Here is a 14,215-nt window from a genome sequence, read left to right as displayed (position 1 = left end):
CACCACTGTTTGCACAATACCAAAAGGGCACTTCAATTGTAATTCAACCTACTTCAGCTGTGGAACGGGCTGTCCCTGACAAGCTAAAAGCCACTAAGTTAACCCTTTGCGGTCCGTTGTCGGGCAGCGCCCGACAACGCAACACGGCCGTAGCGGTCCGCTGTCGGGCCCCGCCCGACAAGGGTGTTCGTGGTTTAAATTTTGCTGTTTTCTCACCGCGAGTCGCGCGCATTTTTTGTATACATGAAGGGCCATCTCTTGAGGAATAAGTGAGCTTTGTTTGTTGAGGTTTTACTTTTTTGACACTAGGGTGCAGCACTATGATCAGCACGGGGCCTAGAGCGTACCCACTCGCGCGCGCGGTTCGCTGAGAAGCATGGCCACGTTTTCACCGCGTGCGTTTTACGGCGGTGCTTTTAGCGAAAGCGAGGATGACTTTAGTGAGGAAGAGAATTACGTGCCTCCACCAGACAGTGATGACAGTGATTCGACAGAAGTGAGTGACGAAGACGACGACGGCGGCGGTGGAAACCTGCAGTAATAACCCTGGCCTGCACACAGGGGAATGCTTTGAGCGGTATCATACGTTGCCCAAATATCACTAAAAGAGTTGCCTGCAGAATGCAGGAGCAAAAATAAATATCCTGTGCGTTTCTCTTCCACAGCTTGTGTTTTTATTCGCGGCGCCAGAAACTGGCGAAATAGTTTCGGACCGCTAGAGCCGGAAAGTGGGTAAAGGTTTTGGACCGCAAAGGGTTAAAATAAAAGGCTGACGGAGTTACAGCTGATGAAGCCGCCATACTAAACAAATGTGTTTCGTGTCCTCTTTTCGCCTTCAGTGACCTGTTTCCTGTTAAACAATGAAAAATATATTATGTGAGAATTAAAGCATCTACAAGAGTTTCCCAGACCCATACTATGCATCAGGGGTCAAACATGCAGTACATGGACCTTTTGCTAGCGGCCCTTCTTCACAAGAAATGTAAGTTTTGTGACATTGCTAAATGGTACTCGCATTATTTCCTCACATGTTACGATTAATAATTCTTTGTTCAGCTAAGCTACAGAGACGGGACAGGTCTCGCACATTTTTTTTCCGTGAGGCACCCCATGCGGTCACTATGTGTTGAAACATAACCGTGGAACAAAAACTCCACATTTTAGAATCAGCATCCAGATTTCAGTCATTCTGGAGATCGGTATCAATATGTTTCTCTAATCTTGACATCAAATCCAGTTAAGAAATTGCCCATATACGAGCGATTGGAAAGGCCATTCAAATCGCAACATCAGCGGAGATCTTTTTCAAGCGCCTCCACCCCCGCTCTTTTCACTGTCCCGGTCCTTTCGAGGCTTCATTTTGTGACTGCGGCCCACTAGCTGAGGTGCATTCGAGACCCCTGGTATGAATGCTACCTTGGACTGGAATGCCAACTTGGTTAAAGAGTCAATGCCAGAGATTCATATACCAAGCCATAATAGGTGACTCCAGATTGATTTTTACTACCTGTAGTTTTTTACCATGCACCTAAAAACTACAAGTATTTTTGCATTTCACCTTCATTGGAATGCGGCTGCTGTGGCTGGGAATTGAACCTGTGACCTCACGTTAAGCACTGCACCACCAAGGGTAGGCAACTAAATTTTAAGCCAGGTTTCAAGCTGAAATGTGGTTTCCAAACTGCAAGTATTAGTCTATTCTCCATGAATGAATGACCTGTGAAACTTTCATATCATTTTCTGCCAAACAAATGACCTCGTTCTAGAATGAACACATCTATCGTAGTCCTCCCAGCTTTCCAGTTACGAAGCTTACTTTACAGTCTACAGTCAAATCCCGCTACAACAAAATTGACGGGACGCGCGAAAAAGTTCGTTGTCGTGGAATTTCGTTGCAGCGAAATTTCATCTATAGACCACAAAAGTTAGGAAAATCTGATGATCATGACTCTCCCTTTGGTCCCGGCAAGCACATGCATTGTCCTTTGCATTTAACTCTCGCTAACTCGGACGTACTTGGCCGCACACCGAGTGAATGTATTTTCTCGTGCATAGCACGCACAAAACACAAAGAAAATTTATCGCTAAACTCGGGGTGCGGGTTATACGCGAATTTCGGTGTGCAAGTTGGCTTCATGGTAATACAAGGAAGGCGGCTTTGCGTCAATACGCGAGTTATACACGTGGGTTACACACGAGCAAATACTATATGCAGGCTACCCTCGAAGCGTGCTGAGCGCGTAGCACCGCGAAGTAGCGTGCCAAAGTTCTCTAGAGGCTAACTGAAAACGAAGTGCCGAAGCTCCGCACTACCACAGTCACAAACGAGAGAAAGGAAAACCGAAACGCTTCGTGCCGTTTTACGACTTTCATGCCTTTAACCTTTCTTCCGGTGTGTTAGCTGCGTACTTCAGCGTATTCGCTATCGATGATCGCGACGATAGCGACTGCGGTTTTCTGCGCAGTGCTTGCGGCAAACGGTAGTTCCGTTTTCGATCTGTGCGCGCTAGCCGTGCGCGTGCCTTCAGAACTGCGTCGTTGCTATCTGTGATCGCGTCTGCCGCGGTTTTGACCGCAGCATTGCTTCGAGTCGGTGTGCGTGCGTTGGATGCGCGGGTACTTTCGTGGTCGCCCATGATCGCGTCGACACGACCGCATTTGTGTTCGCCGCGGTTGCGGCAGAATGCAGTTACGCTTGGACCTGGTGTGCGCTGGCCGCGCGCGTGCCGTGAAAACGCCGTGGATGTCATTCACGATCGCAGGGCTCATGACGACGAGCAGTAGTTTTGTTTCAAGTGCTACGTCAAAACAGTGGCGGGAGTTCTTGAAGAACGATTCTTCCGCGGCCCGCACGCGCATCAAACCCACCGGCAGCATCATGGCGGATGGACGATCTGTCGCCGAGCATCTCAGTGGCGAACAGTTTACTGGGATGTGCGTGTGGTGGCAGAAAGCATGTGTCTGATGAAGACACGGGTCTTGCGATGCGGCCGCACGGCTCTGGCAACGAGAAATGGCCGAGTTTCTAGCGGAATTTCACGGCAATCCTAGGCAAGCTCCTTTTCCTTATGTGGTGGCACTCGCGAAAACTTCGTTTAAGCGGTAATACCCAGGAAAAGTATTCGTTGTGACGAGACATTTTTCGCATTGTTTTCTATGGGTGGCTAACGGGGAATCGAAAATTATTCGTTGTGGCGGAAATTTCGTTGTAGCGGTTTTCGTTATAGCGGGATTGGACTGTACTACAAATAAAAGTATATCATTTCATTCGGTCTACAGAATAAATCACAAATATCCTCCTACCTGAGTGATGTCATCATTATGGGAGTCCCAATAGCCACCAAGGATTTTGTTGCTCCGGAAATCCCTGAAAAAAAAACAATGTCACAATAGTTCAAGGCTAGGCAATAAAATAAAACACAAAAAGAGACATGAACAAGGAAGGCTCCACCTGTTAGATTAAGATTTATGGAATATACCATTTGTTTAAACACGTTTGTTAATACATACCTGGCTGGAATACCACCACATAAATACACACTAAATGGAAGAACATAGTAACATTAAATACAAATTTGCGTCTCTTTACGTGCACTGCTTTGCTAGGTCCAAGTGTTACTGTGAAGTAGACCAGCCTTACTCGGTCTTTCTGCACTAAACAAAAAGGCGGTGCTGCAAAACAAAGCTGGTTGATAGCACTGTTATGTGTTTAGTTTTCTTTAAAACTGTTACAAAGAGCCAGTTGGACGCTCCTGTTACGAAGGAGGTTAGTAGCGGTAAAGATTTTAGATAGAACTCGACCTCTCATTACAATTTCCGCAACTTTGCTCATTTCAAAAATCCACTTATCTTAAAATTTTTCCTGCTTTTTACTAATTTGAGTTAAAAAGATACTACAGCAAGGATTATACCTACTCTCCAATATAACGAATTTGTCTAAAGCTTCACCACACCACAACCGCATAATGCAGTGAAGAAAAGTGTATTGCCCGAGAATGTAAGTTTTTGGTGTTCATTTTGCTGTCAATAAGCTAGGCATGATATGCACAACCATGCAGAGAAAGAATGAGAAGGTCAACGACAGGAGGACAGACATTTGTGTTGTAAACAACACGAACAAATTTATAGAGACGGCCCTGCTTGTGTGGTTTATTCAACCCTTTCCATGCCTAGCTTTTGGCCACAAACAATACAAAAATCCTTTTTTTTTTTTTTTTGCCTAGTTGATTCTACGTGCCTTGAAACAACTCAAATAAGTATTTCAAGGCACTTTTCTCGGAAGATACAAGCAAACTTTTTTTTAGAAATATATGTAGCGGATTGGTTTCACTGCACCCCGAAGTGTGCCCAAGCCTTTCGCAGTCTTTAGTGCAGTATAAATGTTTTTTTTGTTTTTTTTTTATTAGAACACAGTGAAAAGCAAGTCAGTGAAAAACATTGGACACACTGGTGGGGGCTTTGCTTAAATCTATCGGCATCCACTGCCAATACGTTGAGATGCGGCAGTTGTCCGAATCCAATGATTTAGACAGGACATGTTACTCTGTGTTGCCGCTGTCACACTCGCATAAGAACTGAAATCCTTCTTTCTTCAGCCCTAACCACAAGTACGCATTACAACGCGTCACCACGTGGCATGCCCTCTCCCTCCATAGGAACGCGACGCCTACACGCCACATGCAGACGTGTTGTAAAGCGTACGTGCAGTTAGGGCTTTAAGAGTCCAACAAAACGTCGGCAAATAAGCATTTTTTTGCCTTATTTTTCTCCCTAACGTAGCTGTTGCTGGCATAGACTTTCCTAATAATACACTAGAGGGAAATATGACACTAGTGTATACGGGAGCTGTAACGCACGGCACTTCAGCCTGCATTGGAATGAAGGGTAGTACATGAACTTCTAAGGCCCGTATTCTGAAACGCTCCTTACCTCAGTGAGGGGGCCTTAACTGCTTGAGGACGCCTTATCACGTATTCTGGAACGCTCCTTACTAAGGTTCCCTCATTGAGGCCCTCCTTGGTGCTCCCTCAAGTTAAGGTAGCTCTAGGGCTACCTTCAGGTCTCCTTACCTTGCTACTTTCACTGAAAGGGCGCTTCTCTGCAGTACTTTGTCGGTTACAGTGTGTCCGATTTCTTATTTTCGATCGATGCCTTGCACTTCTGCACAAGCTCGCTCTAATTGTATGCTCGTCGTTGTTGGAAAATTGCTTGCCAGGCGTGTTTTTGAGGGTGCGGCCGAACGGTTGTCAACATTTTTCGTTAAGATTGCGCAGCGCGAAGAGGACAAGGCATTTTACAGGAATAGAGCAAAAAAGAACAGACTCAAGGAATGCGACACGGTAGGCCCGCTCATCGCACACCGTTCGTGCTGCCGTCTTCCAGGAATGGCAGTTCTTGTTTGGATTAGGCTAACAATGGCATTCTTCACATGCCGTGCGGGCTGCTTCCACAATGAGACAAGTGCGGTCGTCCGGGTAAGAAAAATCACATTGGTCTCAGCGAACACAGGGGTGCAGCCGCATGTGCTACAATGTATGCCCAGGAAACCCTCTTTTCCCTTTCTGCAAATTATCTCTGCCACTGAGATTAGTAATCCGTCGTGATACAGGCGAGTGACCTGTGCCTGAAAGCTGGCGCCTACTCTGTGGCAGCATGACTATTTTAATGCGTTGTAGAAGCAAGCCCGAACAATATACCTTTTGACAAGCTTACTGTGCGGAGTTGAGCTTCCTTAATTCTTACTTGAAAACGGACGTTTAGTCAGTATTTCCCACAAAAGCAGTGTACACGTTATTTTTCATCGTTATGCCTAAAAAATATTCCTTATTCTTGCTTGAAAACGGACGTTTAGTCCGTATTTCACACGTACTCTCGATCCCACACTTGTGAAACACGCGCCTTACCTTACTGAGGCGGCACTTGGGAAAGGAATACGTTGGCTCCCTCAAGGAGCTCCTTAAAGGACCCCTGACAGCAAAATTTTTGTTGCTGACTTTTTTACTGTAATTTGCAGCTTTGCGTCTGGTAATCCCCAAGTTAAATCATGAATGCTCTAGCGTATCGTATAACTAATTATAGCGCAGTTAATTGTGACCATTTTAGCATCACTTCAAAACGCCCACCTAAAAACCACAAGAAATTAGCGCCCCATGCGGGGGAGCGTCAAAGACCACGTGCACTCAAGCTGTGGTGACGTTGAAAGCGCGGTTTTCAAATCGGGGCCCCGCGCGCGGTAGAGATTGAAAGTATGTGGGTGCCTCGATATGGGTTAAACCGGTTAAGCGCGTGTCCCCTCACGAAAACTACCTCGAGAGCAGGCCGACAACAAAGCGAGAGGGGTGCGGAACAATAGGCCTCGCCGGGTGCCAGTCGTCCTACTGTGCACGTCCTACTGTGCACGTGCGACCCGCAAACCTTCTGTGACGTCCACAATACTTGCTTTACGTCACGCGGGGCCTCTATCTACGTCACACCAGGATGTCGCGAGGTGCAGCCAACTCAAGTGAGCACTCACGCCTACTTTAAAACCAAATTAAGATATCTTAAAGGCAAAGTTCGTCACTAATAATCGGTCAGATGTGCCCCCATATACAGGGAAGTCAAACAACACAAACATCTCGAGGTTTCAATTTTGGTGTCAGGGGTCCTTAAGATAAGGAGGCATGAAGGGCTCCTCACGTAAGGTAAGGAAATGGTCTGAGGTAAGGAGCATTTCAGAATACGGGCCTAAGCTTTGTTCTTTCAGCTTCGTGTGGTGTTTCGACTTTTAAAGGGGGTACTAATTACGATACAAATAAAACATGGTAATAATTACGGTGTGCACAGACACCCATTGCATCTACAAGTAAAAAAAAAAATATCATCACTCAGAAATTTGGAATAATCTTGCTGCAGTTCCAATGTTGCCTCTGCTGACGTCTAGATTTATCAGCAATTTCTTGAGGTGAAGTAGGAAACGCGAATACTTTTTCTATATACAATACGCCTAGGTTTGGGATTGGTTAACTTTATTGTTTTAATGCATGTAAAAAGCAAATGTGCATCACCAGGTAGGCTATGCATATTTGGTTTTTTGCATGCAGTCAGACGTTTCATTACGAAGTATTTTTTAGCTCAAACCATATAGTTTCAGCGTATGGTAGTTGTAGTAATCAATCTCAATGACGCATATTCTGTTTTGTATGAAAAAGTGCATATGTTGTGATGTGCACTGCTAAGGCTCGCAAAAAATCTATAGCCTAATGATGAGCTTGTTGAAACACTGTGTGAAATCACGCAAATCTTTCTCACCGACCCACACCTCCTTACTCTTTTCTTTCGTTATGTGATTTACCAACGAATGTCTTCATCTGTAACTTGCAACTACAGTTATTGCGTGTTGAAATAAAGCAAATGACACAACAACTGCTTGTTTCAATGATTTGTTTGTCTCTAGCACTTAAAAAAAAAAGCGACATCGTCTTGTAGAAGTGTCGTCCACTGCACTGCTACTTCCCATCCGCATGTCTGCACCAACAAAGAGAGAGAGATAAGATTCTTTAATGAAATGCCCGGAGAGGTTAGCTGAGAGGGTGCAGAAAAATCGTAAACCAGTGTTGCGCCTCTCCAGCACCTTTTGTTACGAATGGCAGGTGAAGTACCTTATTTTCTTATTGCAGTGGTGTTGCGAATGTTTTTCGGAAGATTTACGGCTGTGCCTGCACAATCGAGAGGCTTGCTCAAAATTCAGGAGTCTCCCATGCAAATCAGAGTTGGCAGGTGTGTGCATCCCTAACAATCGTGCATGTTGACGTTGCAAGGCCTAGCTCCTTTGCCAAGACCGTCCCTTCCTCTTTCAGTCCTTGTCCATCTTTCATAGGATGTCTGATTGTGAGGACATGGCTGGCATCAATGGACTGCCTCACACAACGATGCTGCCTCAAGCACAGCACCACACATCGACGCAGTGAAAAAAGAAAAGAGCGCGACGCCGACATCTGTATTCTAAAAGCGAAGGCACACGAAGGTGCAATAACGCTTCCAAGAACCGCACACACAATCTCGGAGGCTATGACGCGCCGCTGATGGCCTATCCTGGCGAACTAGCGGCGCGGCGCGGCGCGCAGGATTTCCATGTCTTCCGCAACAGCGCGGACAGCACCTGTTTGTACCTTTGTGGTAGCGTACGTCCGTATCAAATGTCGCGGGTTGGAAATCGGTTCGTAACAACCACACTTCCATTAAATTGCAGGCCTTGGCCGGGACCACAGAAAAATTTGTACCTCCTCAAAATTCATACGAGCAGTGATTGTATCACAGACGTTCTACTGTACTTCTCAACTGGCTAAACTTTCTGCCGTTTTATATGGCAAGCGAACTCCGTAAGAGGTACTACTGTTTTGTTGCAAAAACCCTATTAACTCGAAACTGTAAAACCAGAAAAATTTTCAGGACAAGCAGAGTTTTGAGAGAAGTGAAATCGCAAAACTAGAGCGTACTCGCCTTGCCTAGACCCCACTGAGTCTTCCTAAAATGCTGTCAGTAAGAGCTCAGTTTAGGGTGCCTGGGCACCAGACACCTTACCACTTACAGGCAGCAGCATTACTGGCACTTTGTCGAAGAGCACACTGTGATGCCTTTTGCAGATGCCACTGTGTATCATACTATTTACACCTCACCTGAGAAAGAGCATGAATCCTTGTCGCTGTTTACACCACGAGCATTAAGTGAGCGTCCTTATCAAGAAGCAATCTCAATGAAATGCTGTGGGCTCACATGCTGTTCTCATTTGACTTATCCGGCCTGCTAAAAAGTGCCGGATTGTCTTTCTCAAGTTTATGCGCAAATGAAAGTGTCCCATATGAGAGGGGCAACAAGAGACAAGAACCCCAGATCCCTGCTGCTGTGCGAGATCAGGCGACAATGAAATGGCTGAGAGCCGTAGAGCTAGCAAGCCCAAGCAATGATAGATAGAAAGAAGAGAAAAATAAGCAAATGTCAGGCTTGGCAGCGTTGGTTCCACACTTTTCATGCAACTGCTTGCAGTGCAAGTTCCGCCTTGCCGTGCACAGGCATCCACAGAATTTCCTTTCCTCTTTTTATGGATGATGTCGCTGCACACCTTTGAGAATGCCTTTTTCGGATTGCTTTTGCTGTCGAGATCACGACACACGTGGAGTCGGGCACAGGAATTTTTAGAAATAAGGGGTGAAAAATATGTGACCAAAAACTGATATTTTGCAACCTCGGAGTTCACGTAAACAAGAATTCGCTGTATAGTCTGTTTCTGCATTTACTTTTCTAAATGCCGCCACAATGCCAGTAAAGAAATTTTGTCCCATCCGTTTCATCACAGCAAAAGGTCTACTCTTACTAACAGCATTTCACATGCAATGAGAAAGTGGCAGGTTAATAGCCATGCCATACTGTTACATTGTCAGCATTGTCGCCCTGTGAAGTCACCAATAGCAACACGTTGAGCGCCCCATTTTTCAGAGGAAGATGACTAGAATGGATACATGAGAGAAGCTCTGACATGCAAGATGGTAAGACAGATAGATGAAGTAAAATGAAGGATAAATGGATAACATTATCATGCTGCAATGCATAACACTGAAGTTGGCTCACCATATGCACTCAACAGTAACAGGCAGAGGCACATACTGATAGGCCCGAAGAGTTTGTAGTTTTGTGATCATGTATACCAATGCATCATCAAAATGTCATTAACATGTGTCAATGCATAATTAATCAGCTACTACAGCTGACACATACTTCAGTTCAGCTACGGTTGTTTTACCATAGTGGCCAATGGTTACAGCATTGACAAGCATGCAAATCTGTAAAAATGGTAGAGTGAAGGACTCACCAGAAAAGTAGGTATGAATTCTCATCGTAGAGGTCCGTGCCGGCACACAAAAACTGCTCGTTGCAGTTGAAGTCAAAGCATGACAACGGCTTCACCTTTCCCTCTGTGTTGGCTGCATATGTCCCCATCAACAAACCAGCATTCTAGAGGTGCATATTTTTCAAGAGGATGAAGAGCATGAGGCAGCCAAAGCATGCTAGAGGTATATTTAATTAAACCCATCTAGAGGCACCATTAATGTGTACATTAGCATACAGGTTAAATACTTATCTGCAGTTTTTTAGCCCCTGCACAATCTCCGAATCAAGGATTCTGCCTGGCAGAAATTATCGCTCACTGCCACTCGTTAATTAATAGGCATCATCAATCCCAACATTACCTGCATGGTGCAGGTAGGCAGCTAACTTTGCTAAACTGCCGTTAGCTAGGCTCATTTCAACAAAATAGACTTCAAATTTGTGCGTACTTTCCATTAACAGTATCTCCAGTGAACAATCCTCTCTGCTAGACATACCTTTAGATAGCCTTAAAAAAATCAAACTAAATGCTTGACCAGTCTTACAGGAAAAGAAACCAAACTCTTCGTGTTGCAATTATCCAACATTTCTCATTATATGTCTGATTCACTGCATGAAAATTTGAGAGCTCTTTGCTTAACCATGCGCTTTCCAATAAACCATACATTGTTGTAAAGCAGTACTGACACAAAATTATGAAGGCGAGATAAAGTGTGAAATTGGTTCGTGTGGACACACATACACACATCATCTACTAAATGCAAAAAGCAAACAAAACATAGAGACTGCTAGAAGTGGCTTTTGCTGTTTTGGAGCATAAATATCAGGGGGTTTGGAGCAGAAATTGGTGCTTCTGCAGTGCATTCAGCAGTGTGAAGTCTATCCAAAACATACACTCTCAACAAAACTGGCTTAATTCTATTTTAGAGTGAAACCTACCAACTAATCACCAACTCATCATTTTCCTTTACAGAGTTCCTTAAACAGGCCCTGAACCACCCCTCAACTGTGGCGATAAACAAGATAAAAAAAGCATTCTGCGGATGAAATAGAGACCTATCAATGACATATCCAAATTTTTTAGTAGTGAATGGCAAGTGGAGTTCAGAACCAGGAAAAAACTTTGACCTCTTTCAAAGCATCCTTTTTTTCAAACACAAGCCTGTTTACAGATATGGGCCAGCTGTCAAGGGCTGCTCCGAGTCAGCATGGGGCAGATTCCCATAGAGAGCTGCCAGTGGCCAATAGCTGACATGAAGCATGCAGCTTGTTTGGATCAGTGCACTTTTTCCTACTTTTACTGAGCATATTAATTAAAAACAGTTAACTTATCTGTAGAAGAGTACGTATATCTAGGTCAAATACTAACAGGGGAGCCTATTCATGCAAAAACAATTCATTGGAGGATAAGGATGGGCTGGTGTGCATGTGGTAGACATTCCCAACGTATGACAGGCAATTAAAGCGGCAAGTGTACAACCGTAGCATTTTGCAAGTTCTAGCATGTGGGGCACTAACTTGGAGAACAATGAAGAGAATTGAGATGAAGTTAAGCACCACACAGCGTACGATGAAACGAAAAATGGTAGGTGTAACACTAAAAAACTTCAGTAAAACTTTTGTTGGGCCTAGTTGGTACATAGCATTTAAGAAGAGAAGTTCAGCGCAAATCAAGATGGACCACAAAGAACAGAAGAGACAAGCACTGGCGCTTACTAACAACTGCTTTATTCTTCTCTCAGCATCGCATATATATGCCACATATATATATCGCATATATATTGTTAGTAAGTGCCAGTGCTTGTCTCTTCTGTTCTTTGTGGTCAGTCTTGATTTGTGCTGAACTTCTTAAAATTAACACTATAACGACAGCAGAATGGATCAGAGAACAAACAGGGGTACCCAAAATCCAAGTCAATATTAAGAGAAAAAAAAAATGGGCTTGGGCAGGTCACGTAATGTGAAGGACAGATAACAGATGGTCAGTCAGAGCGATGGAGGGGATAACAAGAGATGGAAAACGTAACCAAGGATAGCAGATGGTTCGGTGGAGCGTCAACATTAAGGGATTTGCTGGCATAAAATGGAATCGGCTTCCACAGGACAAGGAAAACTTGACATCACTAAGAGAGGTGTTCGTTCTGCAGTGGACATAAGACTGAGATCATTGAGAGAGGCCTTCATTCTGCAGTGGACATAAGAAAGGCTGACGATAATGATGATGAACTTATCAGGCTTAAGTAATTGCAAATTTCAATAAAAATGGCACACATCCTAGAGAAATCAGCTGTCCCCTGCTCAAATACGAATGCGCTCACACACCATAGGAATGAAATGTAACGCTGTAAAGGAGCAGGGCACCGCCCGGCTCCTTTGTAATGATAATATCTGGGGTCTAACATCCTAAAATCACAATATGATTATGAGGGATGCCATAGTGGAGGGCACCGGAAATTTCGACCACCTGGGGTTCTTTAACGTGCACCTAAATCTACGTACACGGGCCTCAAACATTTTCGCCTCCATCGAAAATGCAGCCGCGGCGGCCGAGATTCTATCTCTCGACTTTCGGGTCAGCAGTCGAGCACCATAACCACTAGAACACCGTGGCGGGGCTCCTTTGGAATAGAGGAATTTGAAGGTAAAAGGAAAGGTAAACAGTTCACTTGAAATTTTTTCATTCCCACTTGTACAAGATTATAACTTTTTTTTCCAGCCCATTCCTTAAAAGGCACTTCACAAATTCCAAAGCATTTTAGGGGCCTGAAGAAAAGGTGGTACAGGGCCCCTTTAAACGTGTGTTTATATAAAATAAGGACAGGCAATTGTTTCAAACAAAAGAAATGGAGGAGGAAGAATTACTCGAAGCCTATAAGAATAAAACATTCTAACGCAATCAAATATTGTACACTTATGAAAATGGGGCTTTCCAACAGAAGAAAGCAGGCTGCATTTCACCGTTGCAATGATGCAACCATTGAGAGTATAGTCTCATAATTAGAACACATGAAAAAAAAAAATAGTACTAATGCCTACATATTTGCTGCCAATAATAACACACGTACAAAATTAGGCACAACAAATTAAAATCGGCACCAGAGTTCTTTACTTTCATCAAAGGAAATTTGTGTCCACTGGTGAAATTTTTAATCTCCAAGGCTTGCCAGCACATATAAAGAATCGTACAAGTTACCTAGGTATTATATGTAATTTAACACCCCAGTGATACGGGCATATCAAAGGTCCTTTGAAGTTAAGGAGCATAGTAGTTTCAAAGGAACATTAGTTAGAGGGAGATGTTTCATTCCTCATGGTTTCTGCTGAAGCTTCCATCAGGTCTGGCGATTGCATTGCCCCAAAGGTACAGCCAATGGCAGCACCGGAAACCACTCAGACTTAAGGTGCCGCCAATCAGTTCTCAGATCACCTTGGCCGAGGCTGCTGACGCATCTGCCGATATCATCGCTCATGGTGGCATGGAAAATATTGGCTACCATTTGTTTCCTACACAAAATAATTTCCAATTCACTACGGCAGTACTTAATGTGTATGATTTCTTCAAATCAGCGCACTTCCAAGGCACTCGTGAGATCGAAAACTGCGATGCTAGAGTAAACAGCGACACTGGCCATCTCATGCAACTGGCTCACTTCGCTTCCGCCTTTGCTCTTCAAGGGTGTCGAGAAAACTGATTGTGTATATTGACAAATCTTAATCGTGTTGCTAGAATTAGTGCTGTATCACAAGTTCGCGCATGATCACAAACGGCATCAGCAACGATGTCTGCCAAGATAAAGGGACACTAAAGGCAAATAATTTATGTCAGAGTGAAAGCTCAATGTATGACGACGTCTAAAGCGGCAATATTATCAACAGCAGTGCCCTACTTACAGAGAAATTAAGCTAAATGTATCACACGATGTGTGCCACGAGAGGAACATTTTGGAAATGGTCCCGATGACGTGAGAGCGTCAGACTACAATTAATCACAAGTAATCAAACTAGCTGCAATAAATAAGAACCTTCCGTGCATCGAGAGACGTAGTAAATGCTGCTTGTTTGTGTCCGTTTGATTATTGGAAAAAAGAACCTCTTTGGCGTTGCCATGGGGAACGGCGTGCGTGGTTCAAAGGTTCCGTTTTCGCCGAACTGCACTTCGTCCGGCGCCCGGCTTCGCTCACGCCGTCGCGTCTCAGTGGTAGTTTCGGTATCGCGCACTGCCACATGTGTTTTGCATGCTCACGAAAGTCGCTCCGACAGAAAATTCGACAAAATACTGCATGCATGTGATGTTGCCGGATGCCCGAATGGTGCACGCCGCCGCGCAGTAAAGGCGGGCAACGTTGGGCAC

General features: G+C 44.5%; 1 protein-coding gene across 5 annotated transcripts in view; it reads right to left on the bottom strand.

The window, feature by feature from the left end:
* The window catches only part of LOC125756122 (serine/arginine repetitive matrix protein 5-like), a 96,306-nt gene that overhangs the window by 59,299 nt on the left and 22,792 nt on the right, over positions 1–14,215 (bottom strand). For all 5 annotated transcript variants that reach the window (XM_037672844.2, XM_049418829.1, XM_049418831.1 and 2 more), the window contains 2 exons: positions 9,848–9,959; positions 3,304–3,367 (listed from right to left, as the gene is read on the bottom strand). In XM_037672844.2, coding sequence (XP_037528772.1) covers positions 3,304–3,367; positions 9,848–9,959 — 176 coding nt within the window. The remainder of the gene's footprint in view (positions 1–3,303; positions 3,368–9,847; positions 9,960–14,215) is intronic.

The sequence above is a fragment of the Rhipicephalus sanguineus genome, chromosome 1 (assembly GCF_013339695.2).
Source record: "Rhipicephalus sanguineus isolate Rsan-2018 chromosome 1, BIME_Rsan_1.4, whole genome shotgun sequence".
In the NCBI taxonomy this organism is placed as follows: Eukaryota; Metazoa; Arthropoda; class Arachnida; order Ixodida; family Ixodidae; genus Rhipicephalus; species Rhipicephalus sanguineus.
This window is presented reverse-complemented; position numbering and strand designations above follow the sequence as displayed.